This window comes from Sinohyriopsis cumingii, chromosome 8 (genome assembly GCF_028554795.1).
Source record: "Sinohyriopsis cumingii isolate HCF-2022 chromosome 8, ASM2855479v2, whole genome shotgun sequence".
In the NCBI taxonomy this organism is placed as follows: Eukaryota; Metazoa; Mollusca; class Bivalvia; order Unionida; family Unionidae; genus Sinohyriopsis; species Sinohyriopsis cumingii.
This window is the reverse complement of record NC_142968.1, coordinates 44,512,791-44,536,824: the sequence shown is the minus strand read 5'-3', so window position 1 is coordinate 44,536,824 and position 24,034 is coordinate 44,512,791. Positions and strand designations below refer to the sequence as shown.

Genomic DNA, 24,034 nt, shown 5'->3' with positions numbered 1-24,034 from the left:
TCATTAAACACATGTATGTTTAAAAAAAGAGCAAGTTTTCTTAGTTTTATGTACTTCTACACACATAGACACTGATGCTTTCATTGCCACTCTCTCTCTCTCTCTCTCTCTCTCATTGCATAATCATTCAGAAAAAGTCTTTTTCACATCTGCAAAAGCCTAACTAAACCAAAAATTTGTCAAAACCGAAGAAGAAAAAAATTGGTCCCAAGGGTTTTGGGTTTGGGAGGATTCACTATGTATATTTGTAACTATCTTGTAGGTTGTTTTACTGTAGGTTGAGTTTTGTGAAGTATTCATTAACCTGTGCTTAAGAAAACTATGGTAGATTTTGCAGGAAAAGTGAAGATTTTGACAGGCAATAGAAACAGAAATTATATTTAAAAAACCATAAACAATGATAACTTGTTTTTGTTCTTGGATCAGATAAATTCAATAATGCATAGAGAATGTTATCTGTTTTTAATGTTAAACATTTTGTAATTCACATGAATATTTTTTTAATTTCTTTTACAGGGTATAGAGTGACAGAAGACACAGTCCTATTGAAGGATGGTGGTTTTTGGGACCATTTTTAGAATTGTCCTTGGTGTAGAATCAAAATGGAAAACATAGCAAATTTCTTTAAAGGCTGAGTATTTTACCACACATGACATGGTATCAAGAAGACACATCTAAAATATAAAATTCAATTTAACAAATATGTTCAGCAGATAATCCTGAGCACTGTTCTTCAGGAATTACTTTAGAAACAGACCAATCATGATTTAGACATTTGAAAAATGACATGTATTTTGCTGGGATGAATATGACTTATTCATTGACACTGTTTTATTCCCTGTCAGAAGTATGATTTCACAAAATATTCGTAAAGAATTTTGTGTCCTGAGAATTTGGACATCTAACTTGGCAAAACATTGTAACGACCTTTTTCGATACGAAGAATCCCAAGAACCCACACTGCAAATTATAATTGTTTCTGTTTACATTTGATGCAATCCAAAATGACAGTTTAAAAGAATTTGTACATATCAGAGTGATCTGTATGTTGAAATAAATAGTCGGAAATGAACAACCCTTTTTCACCATATAATGACTTCCAAAACCCGGCTAATATGATGCAGGGACACAATAACTTTCCAAGTGAAAGATATCCAGATGACATCAATGTTCCTAATTATGAGATGGCAACACCATTTCCATCAACAATGTCCTCAGCATCATTTCCACCATTTCCTAAGCTTCCAGACATGGATCTTATCATGTCTCGACCTGTGGGATTAGGATCACAGCTAAACATGGAGAGATCAGTGCCTCAAATGACACAGATGAGACAAGATTGGTCTTGGCCCATGAATCAGGGATATGAAAGCTCATACCCTAGTGCCAAACCAGAAAATACTTATGGATATGAAACCCAGTTGCAGTATCAAAACACAGGATTTTTACATTCAACACTGCCTACTAATTTTGGAACAAATTGGTCTCATGACATCAAAATGGAAAATGATGCAAATAATATCCAAAGATCTGAAGGATTATTGAACTCTCAGTTTGGAGAAGGATCTGAATTTTGTGGATCTGCGTCCTATTTACAATCTCACATTGCTTATCCCACACGGAGGGAGACACAAGTTTCTCACACAAATTTGATTGATTTTCCATCTATGAAACAAGAGTGGAAGCCAGATTTCACTGAGAATACTGGTGGAGATTTCAGTGTGAATGCTCATGGACTGGAACCAGAATTTACTGCCAATGATACACTGAAAAGGAAGCTCTCAGTTTTTGATGGCTCATTTAAGATATCGGATCCTTTGTCAAAAAGAACCAAAATGGACTTTGTTGAATCAGTAGCTGGGATAGAATTTAATTTGTCGGCCAGACCAGCAGGGGATGTTCAGAACTCTGCAGATAATTACACACAGATTGATAAGGTTCATATTAAAGTTGATGGACACGCAGAGGTTAAAAGTGAGATTGAAGCATCCACTGTAGAGAAAGGTAACATGAGCAATGAAGGTCACACTGAAGATGAACATCAAAACAAAAATGAGACTAATATTAAGGATGAAGATTATATTAAAGTCAAAGGTCATTTGGAAAATAGATGCCATAGGAATATTAATAATCACCTTGAATGTGATGATCAGGATAGAGGTCACCTTGAAGATGGTCACATGGAATATGAAGGGGATAATGAAGATGATGGTGAAGGTGACATTGATGATGATACAAAAGGTAAGGATCATATTGAGAATGAAGGTCATGCCAGAGGGAGGGAAGATATTGTTGATGAAGTTGGAAATGGATCTGAGGTCTACTCCCACTTCTTTAGGAAAGGTCACCTTCATCCACAGGTAGATGACACAGATGAACTGGAGGAAGAAGATGAGTCATCTGATGACACCAGTCCCAGTGCACAGGCTACCTCTGAGGCACTGCCTACTAAGGAGAATAAACCATCAGGTATACAGTAAAATTCAGATAATAAGCATATATACTTATTTTTCAATGAATGCAGATGTACACACTTTTTTGTTATGTTCTTATTGATAGAAATTTGTTTTAGATACACAACTTTCCAATCTGATTAAGGTAAGATCTCCACTGTCCTGTGTGAAGATCTGACAGCAGCTGCTTTGGGGCCATGTTCTAGAGACCTGTGTTATTTACATAATCACTTAATTTTATCAGCCAATCAGATAAAGCCTTATATATATATGTGTTTGGGAGACTGAGCAGTATAGCTGAAGATCATCAATGTGTGCCTATTGATTTGATTCACTTTTAAGTTTCTGAAAGCTGCATTTCCATTGACTAACTCAAAGGTCACCAGAACATGACCTCTAAGCTGTTGCTATCAGATCTTCACCCAGGACAGTGGAGATCTGATTTTAATTAGATTGCACTACTGTCATAAATTTCTATATTTAAACATAAATTTCTACATTTACACTTAGGATTTGAATATAATATGAAGATAGGTAATGAATGAAAGAATTTATAGCAAGAAGGCAGAACCAGAAAGAGGTAAATAGATCAAATCCATGTTACTAATCACATAATTAGAAATGAATTTAGCATCTACAGAGCAAACTTTATGTCTTAAAATTTGTTTTCTCCATCAAATACATGTTAAGGTTAAGGATTTACTTTTGTTACCTATCAGATCCATATCCCCTGAAAATATGAAAAAGTATATCATTTTCATCTCTACATCATATAGATTATGAAAGTGGCTCTTTCTATACACCATTATAATTATCTCCCTCTTACTACTATTAGGTGGGTGCCCATATACCAGACATTTTTCATTTTAAGCTTTCACTATGATATATAATCAACATTGCATAATTGGTGCCTCATTTCCATCAGATTTCATCATCATTTCCAAGTTTCTGCCTGTATGTTGGTATCTTATTGATATTTAAGGTTGCCTCCAGTATTGGTAAAAACTTTATTTTTGTTATTTCACAGGCAATTTTTGCACTATTTGCTACTTTTTTTATGTTGTCTGTGACCTTATCTTTGTATTTAGTATAGTTGATATTCATTCTTTCTTATGTTTATGTTTCAAACCCTGTTTTTATTTTTACACGTGCTTTACTTCCGTGCTTTTATTGATATAATGTATCTACTCACTTTTAAGGCATGCCTAACTGTGGACCGCACAGACCCAGATTTGCTATTGCATAACATGCTGGCAGATCTGTCTGTGCAGTTATGAGTAATGGAACAATGACCATAGATCCTGATCATTAGATGCATTATACTATTGCAGATCATGGTTTTCATTGTTTGCAGTTTGACATGACTTTGTAAGCAAGCATATACAGTAGTTTGCACTTTTGGGTTATTGTAATTTTTTCATTGTCATTTCAAATATACATTGGCAATTAAAGGCGTGAAGTTTAAGAATTCAAGTTCTCAGGATACACATGATAAACATTGCCTGTATTAAACATATACTTACTCATTGCCATGCATTTGTCTGTACAGTACGGCCAGAGGGGATGTGCACCATCATCTTGCATAAGAATCTGAAGGGCAGAGAGAGAGAGAGAGAGAGAGAGAGAAGCTAAGTCTAAATCTATGGACAGCAGTGCTTTTAGTCTACATAAAAAGGCTGCATAAATAGCCAGCTTAGTGGTTGATACCACAAGGCACCACCACCACCACCACCACCAATTCCATACCAAGATTTTTGTAGTTACAATTTGGAACTGTAACAGATCAGCTAGAAGCAGAAAGCAGAGTACAGTGGATGCATCTGTGCTATACCCCACTAGAGACATTTCTTTCATTTCAGATTAGACTTGTTCAGGAAATGATGAAACAGTTGTTACCACTGGGAGATTTTGTCTCCTGACTTATTTTGTCATATTTCTAATACAGACTTGGACATGATAAGAGAGGTTACTAAGATTCGGCAGGGTCAGAGTGCCAGTAAGTCTGGGTACATGGGGTATAGATCTGATCTCACTGGCTTTTATATCAAGTAATTTCAGTTATTAGTACAATCCACCGATATCCCAGTTTCGAAGAAACCATTCCAACCAGTCATTCTTAATGGATTGCAACCCAAGATCAGTCATTTTGATGAGTCATGTCTCAAACCAGCCAGCTATTTCATTGGATATGAAATTTTGTGAGGACCCAGTTGTTTAGTCTGTCTGCATAGCTGTCCACTTATCCAACCATTCCATTGACAAAACGTTTCTTACTGATCTGCCAGTTCATTTTACATTGGGCACATAACACATCATGCCCAAGAATAATGCTACTTCTTCCATTAGGCTTTTTTATGATGTACATGGGGGGAGGACAATACAGCCTCCTTCCTTCACTGATCGCAGAGAAAACCTAAATAGCTCACCCTTGATAGGGCTACAAGAGTTTAATTTTAATTGCCTGACTGAGGAAATTTACTCCATTTAGTCAATGGCTAGTTGTCCCCCCATCACTGGAGGGGCCCCAAGTGGCCGAGTGGTCTAAAGCGTTCTCCGTCATGGATCACTGCCATCTCACCTCTGTCTGCGTGGGTTCGAGTCTCGGGCTCAGCCAATGTGGATATGTGAGAAAGCTTGCCGGTAGCTTCTCGTGGGTCGGTGGTTCTTTCCGGGGTTTTCTCTGGTTCTTCCTCCACCATTAATACCGGCCGCCATGTATAGCCTATCTTGTGCTGAAAAATGGCGTTAAACCCCATAACAACAACAACAACCCCCATCACTGGCTTGGTTAGGCCTATAAGGTAAAGGCCTTGGAGATGCAGATGATGAGGATGAAGACCCATCTTTCCATGATTAAGGCATCCTCCATTCGTCTCATGGACAAAATCTGGGACTCTAGGACATCCTGGGGTTGCTATTTGGAGTTTTCTGCCAACTTTTCCTCCTGCTGGTACAGTATGCACTCATACATGGTTAAGGTCCTGAGCTTGGATAAAAAATACCATGGAAGTGATCCACCCTACAGTTTTATATAATTGAGTGTCCTTTCTTTCACGCAACATCCAGACTTGTAAAAACATGGTGAAGACTTGGTCACTACTGTAAGTAAAGTTTTTAACAGGCCAATTTGTTTTAATGAACATGATTCTGAGTCAGCTTGCAGCATCACCAGGTCTGCACGCCACTTTGTGGCCAGTGTTGTGTAGCCATGACTTACTGAGATGAGACAACTTCTCCACTTGTCTTGACATAAGATGCATAGCCGGCTCTGTGTTCATTTTGTTCTTGGACGCAATGCCCCTTCCTTTGGTTTTTCATCCGCATCAGTCCCAATGGAAAGAGGATTGTAAGCAGAATGAGAAAAGGCAGAATCTTGCTAGGCGACTGTAATTTATCCTCCAGTCAAAATATAGGCAGCCTACTAAAGGATGGACTTTCTACCTGCTGACAACCTGCCCATAGACACAAGGCTTCTTTTTTGGTAGAATTTGGTCAACGTTTTTTCCTGCAAAATGAATGGGTGATTCAGGTTGTTTCAGATGGGCTTCAGATTTCATTATCCAGCATTCGCCCCTTTCATCCTCCCCTTTCATGACTGAGGTTCAATGGATCCAGAGTAGGCAATGGTTTTACACAGGAGGACATATGCTCTTTGCTTTCCTTGCATATGGTAGAGATAGTTCATAGCAGAATTATGTGTGGTTCTGTTACTGGTGGAGAAGGCCAGTGGAAAGCTCCAGCAAGTTATATTCCTGAACTGGCTAAACATATATGTAGCTGTGCTGAGGTTACAGATAGATAAAGCAAGTGGTTCCATAGAGAGGAATGAATTTGTGATTGTCTTGATTTGACTAATGCAAGCTTTCATATCAATATCCATCCAGCTTTACACAAATTTTTTCACTCTGCATTTCAAGGAACCGCATGCCAGTTTTGTGCACTTCTGTTATTTATTCAGCCTGAGAACGTGGGTTTTCACAAAGACAACGTTACTTTGTTCGATCTTGTCAGCAGCTGCTGCAGCATATCTGGATGACATCCTTTAGAAACATACAGTAATTTCGGTTTTATTTCAGGACATGAGCAGCCTTTTCTCTCATGGAGTTGGGGGGGGGGGGTGGGAACCAGGAAGAGATTATGGTTTGCACAGATACAAGTTCACGTGGATGGTTGTCACATTTGCTGCCTCACTTCACTGAGGTTAATGACAGTTGGGGGCCAAAGGAGATGGTCCTTTAGATAAATCGTCTGAGAATGAATGTCATAATTGGCTCCTTTCATGCATGGAAGGATCATCTTTGTAGGAGGGTAACCTTTATAATGTCTGACAACTTTCTGGTGATTATAATCTAATTAAAATCAGATCTCCATTATCCTACATCAAAAAGTGGAGATCAGATTTTTAATCAAGATTGTAGTGATGACCTGCCTTATAAACATGAGGAGCCAGCTCTGTATTCTGGTCTCAACTTTCTGCACTGGTGCCCCTAGCATAAGGTTATGTTCCAGACAAGACATGTTCAGAACAGGCTTAACGTACTGCACAATTTGTTGCTGAGGATGGACCAGACTCTTTATACTGAGTGATCCCTTCACCTGTCAATCTTTCGTCAAGTTGCACAATTTTTGGCATCCAGTGGAAGTTCTCTTTTTAATGAGGTGGAACCACAGAGGCCTGGGCTGTGAGCACTCTCTCAGTCATTTAGGACAAGTTTTGTGGCTACACCTTCCTCCAACTGTTCTTATCCTGAGAATAATTAGAAGATAAGAGGCCCAACCTGCAAATTTTTACCGATACACCTTTCAGATGGACAAATCTTGGGTCATTTGGTTGACCCAAACTATTGCCAGTTTGATCAGACATTTATGTTGTCCATATGATGCAAACAAGTTTTGTAGCTAAGAACAGAGTGTCATCTACGGGCAAGCAGAAGGTATATGCTTTTTGTCCTTGACCACTACTTCAAGAGAGGCAGCTCTGCTAGGTCTGGTCTACACTCTCTGGTACTATTTAATAAAACATCTCTGAAGCCCAGTGTCTCTTCATTCCAGTAAAAGCTGGGAGGCATGATATGTCCACATGCCTTGGCATCTTTTCTCAGCTTTTTGTGATATTTAAAGAAACTAGGGAAACCTCATAAGATTTGATGGTCTTTGTAACACAAGCTTTCAAATGCAATCTTATGATCTGATATATCAGTGAAGCATTCAGTTTGCATGCATAGTCAGTCTTAGGGAACTAAATATGGTTGGTTCAGTTGTTGAGGGGCCCCGAGTGGCCGAGTGGTCTAAAGCGCTCTCCGTTATGGATCACTGCCATCTCACCTCTGTCTGCGTGAGTTCGAGTCTCGGATTCAGATAATGTGGATATGTGAGAAAGCTTGCCGGTAGCTTCTTGTGGGTTGGTGGTTCTTTCCGGGTTTTTCCGGGTTCTTCCTCCACCATTAATACTGGCCGCCATATAGCCTATCATGTGCTGAAAAATGGCGTTAAACCCTACAACAACAACAACATCAGTTGTTGATGCTCAGGCCCTGATAATATCACTTCCTCTCCATGTGTTTATATATTTTGTAGGATTCACCCATAATTTGTTCCAGGTAAAAAAATGTCATTGTTTTCTTATTGCAATTAAGTAGGTGTCACATGTGAACATTGAATGTTGCTGCCTTTCATTAGGAGAAAAGTTTTATCCTTCAGACAAGGGCTCAGTATATATCCCCTCCAATTAGCTGTGTTCAAGGCTCATTCATCTGCTATGTCATTTACCAATTCTGCGTACGTTAATGTTATCAGGTAATCTGTTTAAAAAAGTGAGTAAATTTTTGTCACAATTATGTTTTTCTGAGAATACACTCCTCATCACATTGTGATTAATCCCTCACACACCTCTGCACAAATGCAAGCATATTCAATGATGTTTTGCATAAGTTTGAACTGGATAGCATCCAGAATATGTGTAGTTACCTTAAAGTGGCAGTGGGAGGTAATTATAATTGTGTCTTAGAAGAGTTTCTTCCCCTAGCTGCTATTTTCAAAGTCTGAATGATAGATAGTTGGGGAAAAGTTCATTTCTTTTTTCTCCCATGGAGGTCTGGATTCAAGAAGTAGTGGAAGTTAATCCCTAACATTAATTATTGAGTTAGAATTCTTGGAGAAATGTAATTTTTACTTTTACATCAGAAACAATGTTTGTACATCTTGAAAAGTCATAAATTTGAGGAGTTGTCTTGAAAACTGAAAATTAAGAAACATTGGTTTTAGGGGGCAGGGGCCAGTTTTTATGTACAAATGTAATGCCGCAGTGACCCAGTATAAAAAAATCATAAAAAATCAAATACACAAGTGAGGTCAAAAAGGTCCATATTTCTGGATACCTATATTAAAACAAAGCATAAGAATATTATCCACTTGACAAGGAAGTCAATAGCAGTTCATAGCAGAAGAAGTTTATGCACCCCAACCGCAAAATTTCTACCTGCAATTTTCATGTCTGAATGTCATTTTTGACACCATGTGATGTTCACAGTGCAAACACAAGCCCTTTTCCTAGATGACAATTCTGCAAAAGTGTCTACTAAACAGGCTGATGCAACTGAAGATAGTTGTCATCCAAGCCATTTTTGAGATATTCTACTTGCCCCAAACCAACATATTTACTGCTATGGGAGGCCAGCTCTTCTTCCTAGCCAACTATTGGTATTTCATTATCAACATATTGCAGAGTAACTGGAAGGTATACATGTCTGACATTGATTTCAAGAGAACACGACTGCTCCGGTGGCCTAGTGGTTAGACCATCCGCCTCGGGTGTGGGAGGTCATGGGTTCGATCCCCGGCCGAGTCATACCAAAGACTTACAAAAATGGTACTAACAGCTGCCTCGCTTGGTGCTCAGCATTAAGAGGTTAGTGTTAGGACTGGTCTGCCCAGTGTCAGGATAATGTGACTGGGTGGGACATCATGCTACATGTCTGCGGCATGATGCCCCATTGATAGACATCACTATAAACTGCCACATTGCAGACATTGTAGCGATATGACTGAAAAATTGTTAAAGCTACGTTAAAAATACAAATCACAACACACATCAAGAAGAAGACAAGCCCAAAACACCCAGTTCACAAATATATCCCTATCTTTAAATAGTAAACACTAATAGCTGAAAAAGTCACACCATAGCCTTAAGTTAAGAAATTTGCCAGGGGCCAATTTACAAAATTGTACCCTGCCACCTTTAACTTTGAAAGTCCTTGAACTTGCTGAATTTTGCCAAAAACTCCTTGAGTTTACCATTAGTCTAGGACAAGTGGTTTTAGAAACTTCACTTGTCCCAAATTATAATCACTTGCCTAGAGTTGATAAGATGAATGTACTTTATTCCATAGAAATAACAAATGAAATAATGTACAAATAATTATTTATGAAAAGAATATTAAAAAATTCCAAATTATTGGTTGATATTACACATTTGGCAACTTCATGTATATATTTTTTAACTGCTAGATTTGAAAAATATGTGTACATATCTGTCACCATGACCAGCACTTAGCCAGTTTGGATTAAGTCCTCAGGCTGTGTTTCATTTGCTGAAATGTTCATTTGAACCTCTCGGTTTAAAGAATTCCTTAAACTTAACCCTTGTTAACACTCAGCAGTAAATGGGCAAATAAGTAACATGCATGAAAAAATTTATGCATAAAATGGGTACAACTGAGCATTCATTGCACCCCGAGGGCAAGACTTGCCAGATGAATATAGGTAAAAGTGATTAAAGCACAAAAATATGGACTTGCCCAACTTTTAAAAAAAAATGTCTGTGACTATTAACTTGGAAAATTGTATTCGTTGACTTAGAAAATGAGTCATCCGGGACATTGGGCGGCGGGATTTAATTATCCCTGCAATGCAAAGAATTAAAATTAAAATATATCACTTTTCAACTAAGACTTTTTGTTATACACCTTTAATGCAATAATAAAAAATAAATGGTGGATCAAACTAAATAATACACAACACTGGTAGTTAACAGACTAAGAGAAGGTACAGATTTCATAACACAAAATAATCCTTGAAGTTTTGGAGGCTTTTGAAAAGTCCTTGAAGATACATTTTCCACGTTATACAAAAGAAGAGAAGTCCCTTCTGATGATCAAGGATTCTTCATTTGACATTTTGTTCATGCCAACACCAATCATGAGGTGCCATTTAGGTAAATCCTACTGTTCAAATTCAACGTCAGGTTGTTAGTTTATTATGTGAAACATAGACTCCACAAGATTAGAATAGGGGCCCTGGGTGGTCTAAAGCACTCTCCGTTATGGATCACTGCCATCTCACCTCTGTATGTGTGGGTTCGAGTCTAGGATTTGGCCCATGTGGGTATGTGAGAAAGCTTGCCAGAAGCTTCTCGCGGGTCGTTGGTTCTTCCCTGGGTTTTCCAGGGTTCTTCCTCCACCATTAATACTGGCTGACATGCGTAGCCTATCATCTGCTGAAAAATGGCATTAAACCCAACAACAGCAACAACAAAGATTAGAATACTTGTGCCTAGACAGCTAAAAGCTCATGTTGGACAATTAAATTTTAATGTAATGTGCACAGATTTATGAAAAATAGAAATAAAAAATTACAGGTTTTGTGTCAGTATTCCCAAAATCGTTATTGCCAAAGTAATAGGTCAATACACTGTGACACTCCTGTCTTTCCCTGTGGTTAAGCAGCATGTTTCTTTTTTCCATGCAGAAAATAAAATCATTGCACTGTTATATCCAGCTAATTTTAAGTAGATCCGACAGACATTGATAAAAGTCCATTTTCTTGAGACCTGTGGAATACTAGGTCCATTTAGATTAAGTAACAAATCAAGTATAATTTTACATATTGTGTTAGAAGAGTTGTCATTAGAAACAAGTTCTGAATGGTGTTCATCACTTTCATAATTGTGCAGGCTTTAATTTGATTGATTAATCAAAAGGTCAGCAGAACATAACCTTGAATCTGTTTCCATCAGTTCTCAGTATTAATCACACTCTAGTTAGGCTGGTAATTTTATCTGTCATCACTGTCAATATTAGAGTTTCTGTTATGTCAGAGATCTTGATGTTAATTACATTCCATGTATACCAGTCATTATATTGGTCATTTCCATCGAGATTAGAGTTTCTGTTACATCAGAGATCTCAATGTTAATCACATCAAATGTATACCTTTTAATGTATCTGGTATTTCTGTCAAGATTAGAGTTTCTGTTACATCAGAGATCTCAATGTTAATCACATCATATGTATACCTGTCAATTTATCTGGTATTTCTGTCAAGATTAGAGTTTCTGTTACATCAGAGATCTCAATGTTAATCACATCATATGTATACCTGTCAATTTATCTGGTATTTCTGTCAAGATTAGAGTTTCTGTTACATCAGAGATCTCAATGTTAATCACATCATATGTATACCTGTCAATTTATCTGCTATTTCTGTCAAGATTAGAGTTTCTGTTACATCAGAGATCTCAATGTTAATCACATCATATGTATACCTGTCAATTTATCTGGTATTTCTGTCAAGATTAGAGTTTCTGTTACATCGGAGATCTCAATGTTAATCACATCATATGTATACATGTCAATTTATCTGGTATTTCTGTCAACATTAGAGTTTCTGTTGGGTCAGAGATCTCAGTGTTAATCACATTGCAACTGTAAATTTTTTCTGGCATCTCTGTCAAGAGATTAAATTTTCTGCATTCAGATGTATCTTGTGAAACTAGTAACATGTCAAATGAATGAGATCTATATCAGTTTGAGCACGCTAAATGTCTGAATTATATTTATGTGTATGCAGACATTTCTGTCATTTCAGTTTTGCACATATGTGATCTGGTCACAAATAGCAACAGTTTTTAACTTTATGGCATGAAATATCTGGAAAAAGGCAAATTCCCAAAAGCAAAATGAAACATTTTTCAAACATGAAAATTACCCAAAAATGCAGAATACGTGGAAATAGTTTTATGTTCGACACTGCTTGGCATCATTATTATTTTTCATATTTTGGATATTAAACTGTCACATAGCATTTTTCAAGGCATAAATATGTAAGTTTTTCTATAATATATCTCAAGATTTTCATTGATGATAATCGATGATAACAAAGGAAACTATACCCTGCTATGACTAGTAGCTCATCTTTAAAAAAGAAATTTGAGCACTGCAACAGTAGTTGTAGGAAACTGCACAGGCCAAGATCTGCCAGTACATTATGTGCCTGCAAATATGTGCAGTTTGCATTTGGACTTATTAGTGAGTATAGATGGTAATTGAAAATTGATATCATGGTGCCATGAATACATATACACACATACATGCACATACACACATATATTGAAAACCAGACAATACAATGCCCCTCGTTATAACACTTCATGGATGTTGCCCATGTTATAAGTGAATGAGCATTATATTGAGGGATGTCATCATAATAGTACATTAAAACATGAATGTATTATTGAATCATGTGAAATCACATTTTAACTTGTTCTGATTAACATATAACTAAAATGATGTGAAATAAATTAAGTACCATAATTATTGTGGTAAAAGTGTGTACCGTATATTATATATTTATTTAAATTATTGCATAAAATTTCTGCAGTTAGGACTGATGCATGTTTTAGGAAGGTGAGAATGATAGATAATCGTACAGTTTACTTCATATTTTCTTTTCCATGTCATAGAGAATGATTTCTTTTCAGAGATGCATGTGGAAGGATATGAAGAGGTCGATGACAAGTGGATCAAGCCAGGAGCCGACTCTGGTGAGGAGGGAAAAGGTACGTAACTGCATTTATGTTATGTTGTGTGTGCGCGTGTGCTACAATACAAGATCCACAATGCCAACATGTAAAATGAATCAACTCAAAATCTGGATAATTAATCGAATGCCAGACTCGATGACTTAAATGAGCTGGTTTCTTGGTTCACCTGTAGGGGTGTTTGGTCAGAAACCTTGGATAAGATATTTACAAGCACACTATCTAAAATTTTGGAAATATCCATGTTCACTTATCCACCACTATAAATGCCCCCATTATAACACTGCCTCTGTTTTAGTGTTGATGTCGCCATGAATCCCATTATTAATTGTAGTATTCATGAGTCTTAATTTGATTCACCTAATTTTGTTCGTGACTTATGAGGAAAGTTTGTTTTGTGATTTTACATAAATACCTTGTTGTTTTGTGACACAGACTTGTTAGAACATAGGTTAATATCAGGTTCCCTCACTTTTAATATGGGTCACTTTATTGCTTTCATCTATAGCATTTAAAGAGGGTACAGAGATGGGAAATACCTAACAGGTAGTACAAGATTTCATCCTTCCCAGCATGTTTTGGCCAATGTGGCAATGTTACGTATCATGCATTGCTGCCAACTGTCCCATTTTTTCCATATTTGTCCTGTATTTTGGACCTGAATATGGGTGTATGTTTTTTTTATTTAAAATACATTTTTTCGATTAAAAATATTGTTAAAAAAAATTCCATGCAATCTTCTGTTTTGAACGGGACTCAGTTCCTTTATTATAGTAAATGTGTTACATGTATAAAATACAATTGGTCCATTTGAAATCGAGGCTGCCATGCCAAATTTTACCACCAGCCGCCAATTGGATTGAGCAGAGTGTCTGCTGCTGTCACTTTATCTCATCTTGATGGTGTGTCGAAAAGAAAAGCAGAAGAGTCAGAATTTTCTCCAGCAAAGAAAAGAAAGCAGAACTGGAAGGGCAGGTATTCTGTCATCTTTAAATTTATGAAACCATCTCATAAAGGAGTTGCAAAAATTAGCTCAAGCTTAGGGGTCTCTTTTGCAGACATCAGGTTCTTTCTCAAGAAATTTTCCATGTTACTGCTGAAAAAAGATAGCGAATCTTCTGATGCTTAGAACAAGTTTAGAGCAGTTTGCCTCATGCCATCAGATCAGCTCCCTGACTGAAACAATACTCTCCTGTGATAGTGTTGATGGACTGTGGATTCTGATGTCAAAGATGAAGAGTTCATGTGGAGACAATTGTCTGAGTTATTTTATGTTAGGACTTATTTCTTTACCACACTCTAATGCTGATTGTGAGAGGATTTTTAGTGCAATAAAAAAGAATCGCACACAATTCAGATAATCCATGAAAGATGGTACAATGGAATCAACAATGATTGAAAAGACAAGATGTGGAAAAGACTCAAATAAACCATCCTGTGCAGGGCTCGAATTTATCACAAATTTCTGTGTAGCCAGAAGGACTAGTATGTTGAGAAAGTTACTAGTCCTGCCAAATCTTTACTACCGTAGTCCTGTTCACAAAACAACGTCACACAGTTTCATGTATGTTTACCGATTCAGTTTTAAAGTTCGAACAACCCACAACAAAACTGTATGTTTTCTGTGTGTTTGTTTTTGCAAATTGCATACACCAGTTACACTACATGACGTTCCTTTCCTCGTCATAATTCAGCCATTCCGTCTTTTGTCCATTTCTTCTGAAATTTTCCATTACACTTTTCATGAGAATTATTCATCATTCTCATTCAACTTTTGACTTTTTTTATGGTGGTTGAACACCTTGTATCAAATACCACATTTTGCCTGTCTTATAAGGAGGGAATTGTGTATTGTTCTGAAATATGAGATGTTATAGTATAGCTGATGCGAATTATTTAAAGCAAGAAAAGGAATGGCATAGTGTCCTTTATATAAGAAAGTCAGCAAGAAACACGTTTCAAAACATGTGTCTTTGCCCCCTCCCACAATTAAATGGACTCTCCCTAACAAAGACTTAACTTCAGCGGATGTTCTGCATGATCAAAGCAGTGGCTATTGTAAACACTGTTATAAAATATTAGCATCAGAAGATAGTGTTAGTCTCAGCTTGGAAAGGGTGTGTTCCCAACAAACGAAGCCATCTGACACTCGGCACGTTGTATTTAACAGCTCCAATTACGGTATCATAAGTCGTAAGTTTGGTAATTGTTCCTAATTAATTGAAAATCAGTGTGTTGTTGAAATTAATAATAAGGCGGAAACTTTTCAAATCTTAGATGCCCATGCTCAGAGATTTTAATTCTCAACAAATGTACAGCATTCTGCATGGATATCTCCACATGTATTCAATTATTTTTTCACTCTTGTAAGGGACAACTATAAAAACTATTCTTATCATCATAGAAAAAGTAGTTGTATGGAAAGGATGTGTCAATAATGTAATCGTAATAAATTGATCTAATTCTTATAATTATTTCGATGGAAATGTAAAATATGTAGTTTCCTGTTTGTGACTGTTGGAGTGTTTAGGTAGTGAGCAAAGAAAAAGACCTTTAAACAGAAACGTGCAAACTCATTTCTTTGAAAAGTTTTTTCCGCGTTCTTTTGTGTGGTATACCGCTTTGTAGTTTGTTACTGTGGTCTAGTGAATAAAGTGTAATATCATGTCATTTTTTAACATTTAATTCATTATTAGATTAATTAGGCTCAATTACCAAACTTCTGTTGTTAATGACAGGACCATAATTTGCGCTGTTAAGTGAAATGCACAAAATCGGATGGATTCTTGTTATAGCAACGCACCTTTCCAAGGCAAAAATTGACTTCATCTTCTCATGCTAATATTTTATGACTGTGTTTACAACGGCCACTGCTTTGATTCAACAGAACATCTGCTAAGTCAAGTCTTTATTAGGGAATGGCTTAAACAAACGCTGACTATTGATAACAGAAACTTCCTAGCCCATTGGACTAATAACATTACTAGTCCAACAGGAAATTTGCTAACCTTGGGCTAGTGGACTACTGCTAATTTCAAGCCCTGCTGTGTCTGATGACTTGCTCAGAAGGTGCAAGAGAGCAACACGTGTATCTTTGACATCAAATAATTAAGTAACTTACTGTCCTACTTTAGTGACAGTTGTAGATGTTGTAAATAGTTATATATGCAGTAAAATTATAAAAATCAGTATTTCTACCTGACAATCAGTATTTTTGTCATAAGCAGTCAGTATTTTTGTAGTCGGGGGTTGGCAGCTATGGGTATGTGAGAAAGCTTGCCAGTAGCTTCTCATGGGTTGGTGGTTCTTTCCGGGGTTTTCCCTGGTTCTTCCTTCACTATTTATACTGGCCACCATGTATAGCCTATCTTGTGCTGAAAAAATGGCGTTAAACCCTATAACAACAACAACACTTCCCAGCTTGTAATCTGCATTGGGATTTTGCTAGCCTGTGTGGATATTCACTTGTCCAGGCAACAAGCATTTTAAATCTTTTGGGTTGAAGCATGGTATAAATTGTATATGATATTGATTTTGTTATTATCAAAAAAAATATTTTTACCTCATTCTTGTGTTAAAAGCTGAAATATTTCTCAGATGTTAATCTCTTTTCAGGCCATCACTTGGCAGTAATTTACAATTTTTTAATGTGTAATTATATATGGAATTTTGGGAAGCATCTGATGATTGATTCTCAAATTAATTACATGTGGTGATATGGATTAAGATTTTAGCCAAAGGTCAAAGACTATATTTGTTGCCTAATTGTAAAGCACTTTTGGATTATGGAGTGATCATGTCTGTGTACATGTATTTAGTATCAACCTTAAGGTTAGAGTTTGTATTCTGGTCATTTTCTCAATCACTGTTGCTTTTATAGTCACATGATCTGATATGAAAATGTTTAATGCGGATAACTATAGTTGTCATTGAAAACATTGTCACTGACCTATATTTCATGGCTCATTGATTTGCAAGCTCATTTTCTCTTGGATAGGATCTGTTTATGCCATTTTTCAGACATTATTGCTTGTAGAGTGACATAAGTTCATGAAGAGTGTTAGTCTTCACTTAAATTAGGTCATAGCATCCATTATTTTACTCTCCAATGGCTTGCATTAACCCATACATTGAACTTAGTTTCAGAGACAATATTACCAGCAGAATTATTTAATTACATCATGAGCAGTATTACACATCTCAGATATAAGTTACTGTGACCAGTATTTCATGCTTCATTGACCTGCACTAACTTTTGCATTTAATTCAGTTTCTTCATCACTACAGCAGACAGCAACCTAGATGCATCATCAAGAGCACTGCATCAAAAAGACAAAACAAAGTTTTGCAATAAGTTAAGCCACACTGCCATGGGCTGTTTTCTTCTTAGAAATGTTGACTTTGCTCTGCAAGAGTGTTGATGTGAATAAATGAAGTTGATTTGGTTAATTTATAATATTTTATTTTCAAACCCACACTGGTAGAAAAGAGAGACATATTAATTTTTCTCAGTGGCAACAATTTCATTGTCAGCCGTTTATCGACTGGAAATTGACTAGTTTATAGTTTTGTGGTGGTTGAAATCTTGATTTGCTAGTGGCAAGTGGATTCACTGTTAAAAATGCCAGTTATGTTAAGCCTGCCTTGATGAAAGCTAACAGTAAAATCACTTTGCAAACCATACATGTCATATCATCCCTATGTCCATTCAAACCCAAGATTAGAGTTGATGTTAAACATAGCTGTAACTTTGCCATCCAGACTTTTCTCATTGTCTGTATGTCCATTCAAACCCTAGATTAGGATCATTGTTAAACAAAGCAATCACTTTGGTATCCATGCTTGTCTCATTGTCCATATGTCCATTCAAACCCTTGATTAGGGTCAACGTTAAACAAAGCAATCACTTCATCTCTGTGTCCACCAACACTAAAGATTACATTTGCTGCATTGCTAACATATTTTTGATAAAGTTCAGTGTTAAACTACACCATTCCCTCAGTAACTTGCACCCTGATAACAACCGAACCCGCTTATAATGTGGGGTCAGGCATGGATCCCATTTTTTAAACCAGAAAATACCCCCAAAAATTGATCCCTATTTGTTGAACTTGAAGAAAATCGCAATTAAAATTGGTAACATAAACTTAGATGTATCTCTTGTTTTATCATTAAAAAAAAACGGTCGATAGGACCTGGAAATTTTAATCAACACTATGAAATATCAAATTTAAAAATAGGTCATACAATTTTTTACATTTTCTTTCCAAACAGCATTCCTAGCACACAGCAATTAGTGAAACGTAAGGAAATTTTGATCAATGGAAATGTCACTCACTCCGAGTGGAGGCAGTACATTAATAAATAAATATTGAATCATTTCTTTTTGTCAATTGAATTTTGTGTTTTAGTTTTATCTTTTAGTTTCTTTTAAGTGTAATTGTCATAAATGCAATGTGTTATCTTGTAATTAAATGTAAAATGAGTAAATCTACCGTAACAGCTATGTCTGCAAGCATTTCTCTGAGAACCTTATTAAGTGCCAACCATGTTTTGATAACTGACTTCTGGAAGTATTTGTTGTATTGTTGCACTGAATTAAAAGCTAGCCACCTTTGTATTATCACGTTAATTATGTCTTTTGGATCAAATAATGGAGGTGGAATAAAAGAAAAATTAAAGGCACAAAAATCCTACAAACTTAAAATCTAGCAGCCCCAGTCATATATTGGGTGAACTCACTTCATTTGATCAATCGAACACTTATAAATGTTATGGTGTATATAACATAACTACCTTAAATTAACCAACTCTTTCATACCTGTGATCAAACATAACAATTCAGTCAAGTGAAACAAATACTTCATAAAATAAAGACCTTTATTTCACAGATACAGACCATTGTGGGCAAGCAAGTTTCAGAGAATTCTTGAACTGGCACTTAGGGATATCCTCAAGGATGATAAGATGTTTCATTATTAATTCCAATTAATTAATTCACGACATCAGTATTGTACTAATTGAATTATACAAAAATTGAGTTTCAACGTTGACAATTGTCTCACGAAATAAATGTTGTGTGTTTTTGAGAAATAAAAGGAATCTTGTTTGGTGGTGTATCGACATTTAGTCTACTTCCCTGCACTGGGGACTCCTGATTTGGCAGGATAATATTAACACCACAATGGGAACCAGACTCATCAAGAAAACAAAAAGCAGTGACATAATACACAGATTTTTTCACATACATGTGATATTTGTTGAAACCAGTTGGAACTATCTCGCATATGTTGGACATTTTGAAAACAAATGTTATTTAAACAGAATAACAAATAACTTCAATAGAAAAAGCACGTTATTAATAGTTATTATCGACGTGATTGTAAAATGAGGATTCAGTCAATAAACAACCCAGTTCCCTAATGCTGCCTCCCCCACCAAAGGGTTTTCTCGATGTTAAAGCGATTTTTTTCTTCTCAATTTGTGGAGGTCCCTCAGTAACCCACGCCTTGCTTATAGTGTGGTCTATGTTTGTGGACCCTGTTGTGCTCGAGTTATCAAGGAAGAGATGTATTTAAATTAGGCTGAGTGTTAAAGTTTGTTACTTTCTCGCCAAATAATAGCAGGAAGAATAAAAAGTGAGTTTATTCTTTTAGTAATAGTTTCGTTGTATAATTGTATAAAGAGAGACAATCAACAAATATTTCCTAGTAAAACTTAATCTAGAAATCAGCAGCAAATTGCTAATGAGAAAAGTTATTTTCTGGTTCTGCATTTTTTAGTAAAAGTTTTTCATTTTAGGCATTGGCTTGGCAGGGAGTCCATTGCCTTCATGTTTGCATACTAATTCTAAGAAGGCCATGAAAGTACCATATTGGCTGAACACAAGAAAAACAAGAAACATTTCTGCAAAGCTGTTCATGGAAATTGTATTTTAACAGTCTTGGCATTGCATTGGGTTTAGCCAGATGCCTCCAGATTTTAATGGTTTTGCATTGCATGGATTTAGCCAGATGCCTCTAGATTTTAACAGCCTTGGCACTGCATTGGATTTAGCCAGATTCCTCTAGATTTTAACGGTCTTGGCATTGCATTGAATTTAGACAGATTCTTCTAGATTTTAACAGTCTTGGCATTGCATTGGATTTAGCCATATGCCTCTAGATTTTAATGATTTTGAATTGCATTGGGTTTAGCCAGATACCTCCAGATTTTAAGTCTTGGCATTGCATTGGATTTAGCCAGATGCCTCCAGATTTTAATGGTCTTGGCACTGCATTGGATTTAGCCAGATGCCTCCAGATTTAAACAGTCTAGGCATTGCATTGGATTTAGCCAGATTCCTCCAGATTTTAATGGTCTAGGCATTGCTTTGGAATTAGCCAGATGCCTCCAGATTTTAAAATGCTTGCAATTTCTTATTCATCAGTTAGCATCTGAGATCCTTGTATAAACTTGTTCAACAGTTTTTTTTTTCTTCTCATTATTACAAAAGTTAAATATCTGGGCAAAAATTAAATCCTAATACACAAATTGCCAATTTGAGTATTGTATTTTCCTAACTATGTTAACCCAGCCTGAGAGGTGTCCTCCCATACTTCCAGAATATACACATCCCATTCCCCACCCCCATACAGAGGAGTTTATTTTATGTTTACTTCCTTTTTATTATATAGCATTTGCAGTCTTTTACTTCTTCATCGGTGATTAATTTAATTTTTGCATTTCTTCTCAAACACAGCACTTGAAACGTATGGCTGTAAAAACAAGAAGTCTCGCAAGCAACAGGTGCCAAAGAGAATAATGAAGGAATCATCAAGTGAAGAATCCCAGGAAGAAACCGAGGAAGATGCAGACCAGTCTGAAGAGCCAGATATGTCCTGCACTCTCAGTCCTACTCTTTCTAAACCAGAAAAGTCACGGAAACAGTCCACGCCTAGACGGATCATGACAAAACTTAATGACAGCAGTACTTGTGAAATTAATTTTGAAAAGTTTTCCCCTTCTCTGGAAAGCAAGTTCTCACCAGCTATGCTGAATATGTCTTTATCGTCCCATCCATTTCTTGGTAATAACCTAGTCATACCTACCAGTAACTTCCTCACACCTCCCAGTAACAGATTTCAAGTGTTACCTCACATAGATTTTCCTGCACGGATTGCCATGGGACATAATCTTGAAATGATGCGCAAGTTAATGGATCTCAAATTCACTCGGTATCGCAAAATTTCTGTGCTGGAGAAAAAGAGAATTGCAGCATATGCTCGAATTCATGGAGTCAGTGTTGCAGCACAGTTGTTTGGTGTCTCAAAATCTGCGGTCTCAATGTGGACAAGAATGGAATTCAAGGATGAAGATGATGACACCCTTAAAAAGAAAAAGCACTGCATGACTGGTAATGTGAAATTTGAAGCCTTGGTTAAAAGGGTTAAACATGAAAAGGAACGCAAGTTTAAGGGTCTGAGTGCAGAAGACAAACATGAGGTAGTGAAATATGCAAAACTGATAGGGGTTCGCGAAATGTCACGCTGTCTTGGAATTGCACTTGGAACTGTGTCGGGCTGGATGAGGCAGTTTCCATATAAGGTAAAATCAGGACAGACCACTGATACTGTAACAGCAGCATCTGAGAAAGATAAGAAGCAAAATGAGAAAAATTCTCTTCCCTTGGATCTTTCATGTCCTCTGTCTACTGAGACCAACACAGATTTGGAAACCACCCCCTACGAATCTAAAATGCAAACTCGGAAAAGAGAACAAAAATACTATGGAGAAGATGATGAATCTTCTACAGAAAGTAAGAACAGCTTTGAGGATGAAGATGGAGAAGGAAATTTACCAGAAGACTCAGAAAGTGCAGGTTCTTCTTTTTTACTCAGTCGATTTGTAGCACTGAACAACTCAGATGATGAATCAACAGTTATCAAATCTGGCAACTCAAACTCACATGAAGATAAAAAACCATCAGTGGTATCTAATGCAGACATGTTGAATGAATCAAAATCTGATGTTGTAAATGTGTTTGAAAAGAAAATAAAGACAGAAAACCAGTCAGGGATATCAGATGATACAGGTAAATACAAGGATAATAACATGGAAGGCAGACCACCCCCACGTGAAGCCCCTGATCATGAGGATGAAGTGGCCAGTGAAGTTGACAGATTAATTGCAGAATCTATGCACAAACCTGATGTTGATAAATGCTTTGAAGATATTAAGGAAGAAATTCAAGGTGGAATATTGGAAAATGATGACTTGTTTGAAAAAATATTTAAGAGGGTTGTGGAAACTAGAGTTGACAAGTATAAATCTCTGAAGGCAAGTGAGAAATTAGAGGTTGTGAGGTATGCAAAATGTGTAGGAGTTAGGAGAATTGCTAAATTGATGGACCTTGCAACCGGTACATTGTCTGGTTGGATATCAAAATATCAACATCATCTGGACTTTATGCCAAATCAGGAGACTGCAGAAGATGGGGAGTTTGCAAATGAAACAAACACTTCAATGGATGATTCTCAAAATGACTCTGAAACAAAAGACATTTCAGAAACTGGTGCTAGTTCTTCCAACTCTGTTGCCAAACCAACATATCCACTTAATATTGATGATGAGGAAAAATCAGAAGTGACTGCTCTTAAATTCTTATTAAGAGACAAATTCCCAATCTTACAACAAAAAATTGAAAAAGCAAAATCACTTAAATTTAAGAATATCACACATGAGGATAAAATTGAGATTGTGAAATGTGCTAAGCTTGTGGGTATTCGCCCCACTGCAAGAGTATTCAACTTTCCCCTAGGTACTCTGTCAGGATGGATCTCAAAGTATTCCAAATTTCTGAACTTTGGAGAGAATTCTGAAGGCACCATGGGAACATTGGCTGTTGATTTGTCTATGGGAGCACAAGGCCATTTTGGTACTGAGGCACTCACATTGGCTGCTAATCCGAGTGCTCAAGAGACAATAGCTGCTATGCAAAGAGCACAGATGATTTCTGAACAAGTCTACATCAATGTTTACAAAGAAATGCCAAATTTATTTAATTTAGCATTTCATCAGCAGAATTCAAATGAAGATAAAGGGTAACACAGATTTCAGTATGATTAAAAAGAATTGGTTGTAAAAGTTTAAAAAATCTTTTTTTCTGGTATAGCTATCTCACATGAATTTGGGCGTTGGGAATTGGCGAGAAGAAGATAAACTTCATGTTTAGCGTAACCTTTGTTTAATAAATTTTGGTTGTTAGGATTTTGTTTATTACAAGAAAAAGAATATGTAAGTGCAATAAACCTCATGATTTTCTTGGTATGAATAAATTTCTAATGAGGCACTGAAGAGTTTTATTACCTTGTTTACAGTAATAGAAGAAAGCTCTGCCTTTTCATGGACAAGGCCTTGGTTGTGTCGCCGGAACAGCCATTACAAATTTCATTCATGAAAATATGTCACATGATGGGATCATGTGATGAAATACTGTGTCACTGTGTATGGGAAAACAGAAGGTTTGATTGATTGTAAATTATATAATTAAAGGATTTGAAAGCTACGTTTAATGGGCAATATATTTAACATTTTATTTCTTTGCTTGAATACATTTAAATTACCTGATATTTAGTCCATATACATTCAGAAATTTGGATATTAACATATATCCTTCTTTGTTGAAGAAGCATTTTCAGCTGGGTGTGTGTGTTTGTCGTCCCCCCTCTGCCCAATCAATCCACCTTTAACATCCAGATTTTTAATCTGGCTTCATAATTTTTGG

General features: G+C 36.5%; 1 protein-coding gene across 1 annotated transcript; it reads left to right on the top strand.

Moving 5' to 3' along the window:
- The first annotated feature begins 519 nt into the window (after nucleotides 1-519).
- Nucleotides 520-23,774, top strand: LOC149793398 (uncharacterized). Its single transcript, XM_089967380.1, has 3 exons — nucleotides 520-2,469; nucleotides 13,210-13,287; nucleotides 21,011-23,774. The coding sequence occupies exons 1-3, from the start codon at nucleotides 1,068-1,070 to the stop codon at nucleotides 23,353-23,355; spliced, it is 3,825 nt and encodes a 1,274-aa protein (XP_089823506.1). The 5' UTR covers nucleotides 520-1,067; the 3' UTR covers nucleotides 23,356-23,774.
- Nucleotides 23,775-24,034: the final 260 nt, after the last annotated feature.

Coding starts and splice junctions, on each gene's coding strand:
- LOC149793398 (XM_089967380.1), top strand. CDS start 1,068: ATGAACAACCCTTTTTCACCATATAATGACTTCCAAAACCCGGCTAAT. Junction 2,470..13,209: donor TAAGGAGAATAAACCATCAG/GTATACAGTAAA, acceptor ATTTCTTTTCAG/AGATGCATGTGGAAGGATAT. Junction 13,288..21,010: donor CTCTGGTGAGGAGGGAAAAG/GTACGTAACTGC, acceptor TCTCAAACACAG/CACTTGAAACGTATGGCTGT.